We start from the raw sequence: 5651 nt of genomic DNA on the forward strand, positions 1-5651 counted from the left end.
CTGGCAAGAATTAAAAAGTAATGCAATTTATAAACTTTGTGACGATGTGACACTGCCTCGATTGTGTAAGTGACAATTCCTGTGTCAACTGTGCAGCGTGCAGCTCGCTTATAGACAGACGCGATGTGTGGTGATTTGAAGCCATTTGCGTATTTTGAGAGAGAAAGAGAGAGCGCGCGCGGTGATTCACTCACGCTGTTATTTGATATTATTTAATGAAGAAATATGAAGGTGAGTACCTCACCTTCAGCATTATAATTATTTCACCCGCGCCAGACAGAGACTGAGACGGTGCCGCTGCATGTCATGCCAAACCTCTCACGGCAGCGTCATCAGCTTGAGATCGTTTTTTTGAGATTGGCCTTTTTAGAGACCGCCGATCAATCATCCCAACGTGATTATCGGCCGATAATGATCGGTAGCCGATCAATCGGAGCACCCCAAGCGCTACCCCTGTCTAAAGGTCTGTTGTATCTGGATCTGAAACAGAGATGACGATGTGATACATACTAGTCTTGCTCATTTAAGTTGCGGTCACATTTACTATTGTTCAGCAAATTTTCACAGACAAAATCCAGGCACCGGAGGGTGAAAGATTTCCCCACACAAATTTGGCAATGGGTTCAAATTGGTCACGTGGAATTGTTGCGTTGACAAACAGAAAGCAGCTTGGTTTGAAAGTGAATTCTGTGTGAGCTTCATTCTTCATACATCGCTACACCATTGACAATAGACACTGGACCCTTGTGCTAATATGACAGCACCTTTAGATTTACTATTTTAATCAGCCCCTATCTCTATGGGATTACATCTCTGCCACAATTCTGCGCGCGAAAGATCATATTTTGAGAGCGCAAAAGTGCGTTTTGCACGCGTGCAAACTGAGTTTTGTGGAGAAAATGTTTGTCTCGCAAAGAAGAAAGTATTTTGAGCGCACAAAAATCAATTTTGCATTTAAAATCCGTTTTTGGATGTGTGCCGACCTTCTTTTTTGCGCGTGCAACGTTTCACTAGCTTGCTCACCTGATGCCCGCCCTCAGTGCTCTCTAAATGCCGACGGCTCGCTTACTCAACACAACCCAGCATTACAGTATGCTGTAATTCCAGCCAATCAGAGACGAGTCTTGACAACCAATCACAACATTTCTTGCATTACCTCGACAACAGAAGAGGAAAAATACAGTGCATGCATAATTATGCAAGTTGATATTCTGAGCATATTTTTTCCCAAGCACATTTGACCAATTCCAAACAACATCAATCTTAATAACTACTATTAATCTTGTATTTAATCATTTGTAATTGATATATACTTATTCATGAAGGCTGGAAGTGAAAAATTTCTTACATTCAGGTGTGCATAATTAAGCAGATTTTCTTTTACAGATAAAATGAGCCAAAAAAGAGATTTAACTCGGACTGAAAGTAAAAAATTATTAAATGCCCATGAGAAATATTCAAAACTAATACAATACTAGAAATTGCAAAGTTAATGCATAACCATTGGACAGCAAAATGCTCAGTGGGTCAGCAGTGGGTCAGCCAGGGTCAGCCTTCTTTCTTTGTGTTTTACGCCTTCTTTTCCGAACATTTGGGTGGCATTATGAAAATCTTCCCACATCGTGACGTAGACATGTGGGGGCGTGTTTGATTTTCATGCGCTCAAAATACTTTTTTCTTTGCGAAACGATTCTCAATAAAACTCAGATTGCGCGCGTGCAAAATGCACTTTTGTGTGCTCAAAATATGATCTTTCACGCGCAGAATTGTGGCAGAGATCTAAGCCCATATTTCACTGGCAATCTTACTTGGGGGGGTTTGTCAGTCTCTCAACAGTAGCAAAAAGAGTGTGAGTGTTGTTTAAGTTACTGTTTATAAGGTTTGAGAAGAGCCTATACTCTCTCCCCTCTTGCTCAGCAGTGTTCTGTGGTAACTGCAGGTGGGTGTTCCTGTTCAGTTACTTACTTTAACTGGAACTTCCAGTTAGGTCTGGGTGATGTGGCAAAAAATTAAATCTAGTTTTTTTTTTTTTCAGAACGTTTGACCGATTCTCGATTTTTGCGATTTTTAACAAGTCAACTTGAAATTGTAACGACAACATGATTCAAGTAACTTTTTCTTTAATAACCCTCTAGTTAAAAAAAATTCTATTCCAAGTGCACCACACCTGAAGTTGTCAACATGATGTAAATGTTAAACAAATCACTTGTTAAATATCTTTGCAAAAAAATCTTTGCATTTTTTCAAAAAAACAATTCAAACTACAATTACATCTTGTACAAACTTCTTATGCATATTATATGTTCAGAAATAATACAAGGAAAATGCTTTAAAAAAAAAAATCTCCAAAGTCAAGGTAATTCAAATTCAAAATGATAAAACACCAGTAGACTATTAACTATAAATGCTCTGTAAAAACAATGAACTGCAGCTTTCAGCCTGTCACCATGATGCAAATATAAAATATCATAAATACAGTAGTAGTTCTTTACAGGTTTTCATTCGATTGCGCTGCTTTTCCATTGTTTTTTTCTATGTAAAATTGGACGCGTTTGACTGTTGCGCTCACGTCTCTTGCAGCGTCTCATGCATGAAACGGCATTCTAAAAACGCGGTGCTCAAGTTAAAACAACTTCAACCCAACCCCCATCTTCCTGCATTTTTTCCTATTCCACTGCCTGCGTTGCATATTTGTCAACACAAAAGCGCATTCTGTGTGAATGGCACCTAGTGATATATTCTACTTATGGTCCTTCACAGAGCGCGTCACGCGTGAGTGGTTAATCACGTGTGCTGACATGCGGTTGGATCATTCTTTTCTCTTTACTGTAAACATTGGCATAATGTCAAAGTGTCTAATTCTAACGTTTGGTAATATTTCTATTCAAAATTGTGATTCCTTGATTTATAAAAAATAAATTCGAATTAATCGCTAAATCTGAAAAATCACCCAGCCCTACTTCCAGTTCATCCTCTTAAGAAATTGTATACAATGTTTTGGATTATCCTGATTATAATTCAGGGCTCGCAAAATTTAAAAATCCTTGGTAGCACTTCCGGCAGGCATTCTTCAGATTTTGGTAGACCAAATTGCATTTAACTAGCCCAAATAAAAAAGACATCGGCTGAACTTCACTGCGGACAAATCAGCATGATCAAAAACTTCTGTGATTTGTATTTTTTTTCTTCAAATAACAAGTCAGGAGAGTAGGGGTGCAATAGATCACAAAACTCATGGTTCAGGTCATATTAAGGATTTTGAGTCACAGATTGGATAATTTTTCGGATGACCAAAAAATTATTAAATAAAATTTTAAAAAGCTGCTTTATTTTTTGAAGAACACTTATTTAAAAAATCTTTAAGTACCCCATGTTAATAAAGTTAACATTAGCCGGCCTTATATCACGTTGTTTATTATTTATCAGAGCTGTTGAAACCAGAGATTCATATCGGAGTCAATTCAGCATGCTTCTGTTTTTAAAATAAAACCAGATAATCCACACATAAGATCAAATCAACAGATGCACAAGTATATTGGATGAAGCCCATGTACATTAAGTATAGATGTTTACTTTACATAGAGATTTTCAGTGAGGGAATGAACAAATATCCTGCACATTATAGGCTATTCATACTTCCATATAAAACTCCATGTGATCACGTAAATATGAGCTACTGATAATGAAAACTACTCAAACAAACCTTATCCAGGCCCATTTTAGTTTTATACACAAAGAGCACTAAAAAGATGTCACTTCTCTTAGTTCATCTCACGAATTTTTTGTTATAATCGGCAAGTCTTAGAAACGCATGCTAATGATCAACTACGATCCGGTTCACCCCTATAAGCGAGTGAACAATGCAAATCAAGGAAGGAATTTTATCACTATTCATGATAGCCCTTTGGGCAGCGAGGTGATATATTTTGGTAGGCCAACTGGAAGAAACAATAGCCCCGGGATGTCAGGCTAGCGATTTTGCAAGCCCTGATAATTGGCTAAGTCTCATTTAAAGCCAAACACCACACCTGTCACCTCATTACATCAAAAAAATATTCAGTTATTGCTGCTTTTTAATATAAAACATTGCAATTTATTTGTAATCTTTTTATAAAATGACTCCACGCCATGCCTAACAACACCCCCGTAGTTCTGAAATCGTGTAAAGGCCCATTCATACCAAGAACGCTAAATCTAATGGTTAACAATATTAGCATCCATACCGATGATAACGTTCGGTTTCTTATGAGTGTGTGCTACAGTTATCGCTTTAAATGCTCGCACTCTTTAAAGTTGGGTTGATTCTGTGCTGTTTGGCTATGGACATTTTACATTTACATTTACATTTACATTTAGTCATTTAGCAGACGCTTTTATCCAAAGCGACTTACAATTGGGTTATTATTTTATTAAAGTAAATAGTTGTTTTTGATAGTTTGGCATAATTTCAGTGTAATATGTGTGGATATGCACATTTTAATGACAATATTGGTCTTTCCTTTTCTTTCTAGTCGGCGAGGCTCAGGCCTGGGCAAGCGCGGGGCAGCCGAATCTCGCCGACAGGATAAAATGGCCGACTCCGACAACAATCAGGATGGGGCCAATTCATCGGCCGCGCGCACAGAGGAGACACCACAAGGGGCGTCAGGTAAGAGAGCAGCAGTGCAATGAGATTTTACTATATATTGTATGTGATACTATGACTGTGTATGTGTTGAGCACAATGACAGTGTCTTAATGTCAGCATGAAATGTTTTATTCTATGTCTCGGCCTCCTATGCTCATTTTCTCTCCTTGTTGTGAAGCGTCTAGCTCAGTGGCTGGAGCTGTTGGCATGACCACCTCTGGAGAGAGTGAATCAGATGACTCTGAAATGGGAAGACTGCAAGGTATGTTTGCTTTACCTGTTATATCATTAATTGTAGTGTTTTCTAAAAAAATATTTTTAGATGTTTGTGAAGATAATATAATTGTATCTTCAGAGATAGTTATTCTGGGCAGCCGTAAGTAATTTAATATCTTTAATCACTTAAGTTTATAAAAAAAAAAATCTTGTGTAGGATGTTTGGGTGCCACTAGCAGCTCAAATGGGTCAATTCTCAACATTATTGACTGCGATTGGAGTATTTAAAACAAATTATTTTTTTATATTTTTTCTTCATAAAATACTGGTAGCGTGTGCTGTAAACATGTTCTTTTTTTCACTGAATTATTGTCAGAATCCACAATTTTTCTACTCTTTCTAATCTTTTTTTTTTATTATTGACATCAAAGTGTAATGAAACCGAAACATCTAGTTGTGTGTAAGGTTTTACATTTCATTTTTTTCTCTCTCTCTTCAGCTCTACTGGAGGCCAGGGGCCTTCCTCCTCACCTGTTTGGCCCATTTGGACCCCGTATGTCTCAGCTGTTTCATAGGACCATCGGGAGTGGAGCTAGTGAGTGACATTGACTTATGTTTGTGTCATTTCTGTGGGATGATTGAGTATTTCCTCTGCTCAACATGTCCGTCTTCTGTCTCTCTGCACTTGCAGGCTCAAAGGCACAGCAGCTGCTGCAGGGGCTTCAGGCTACAGGAGACGAATCCCAGCAGCTCCAGGCTGCTATAGAGATGTGCCAGCTGCTAGTGATGGGTAATGAGGAGACACTGG

General features: G+C 38.2%; 1 protein-coding gene across 1 annotated transcript in view; it reads left to right on the forward strand.

Moving 5' to 3' along the window:
- LOC107684619 (E3 ubiquitin-protein ligase TRIP12-like) overlaps window positions 1–5651 on the forward strand; it is a 46995-nt gene that overhangs the window by 19458 nt on the left and 21886 nt on the right. Inside the window, 4 exon segments of the mRNA XM_016480917.1 lie at window positions 4512–4648; window positions 4806–4889; window positions 5343–5438; window positions 5535–5651. Coding sequence (XP_016336403.1) covers window positions 4512–4648; window positions 4806–4889; window positions 5343–5438; window positions 5535–5651 — 434 coding nt within the window.

The sequence above is a fragment of the Sinocyclocheilus anshuiensis genome, unplaced genomic scaffold (genome assembly GCF_001515605.1).
Source record: "Sinocyclocheilus anshuiensis isolate Anshui unplaced genomic scaffold, SAMN03320099.WGS_v1.1 scaffold41, whole genome shotgun sequence".
Taxonomy (NCBI): Eukaryota; Metazoa; Chordata; class Actinopteri; order Cypriniformes; family Cyprinidae; genus Sinocyclocheilus; species Sinocyclocheilus anshuiensis.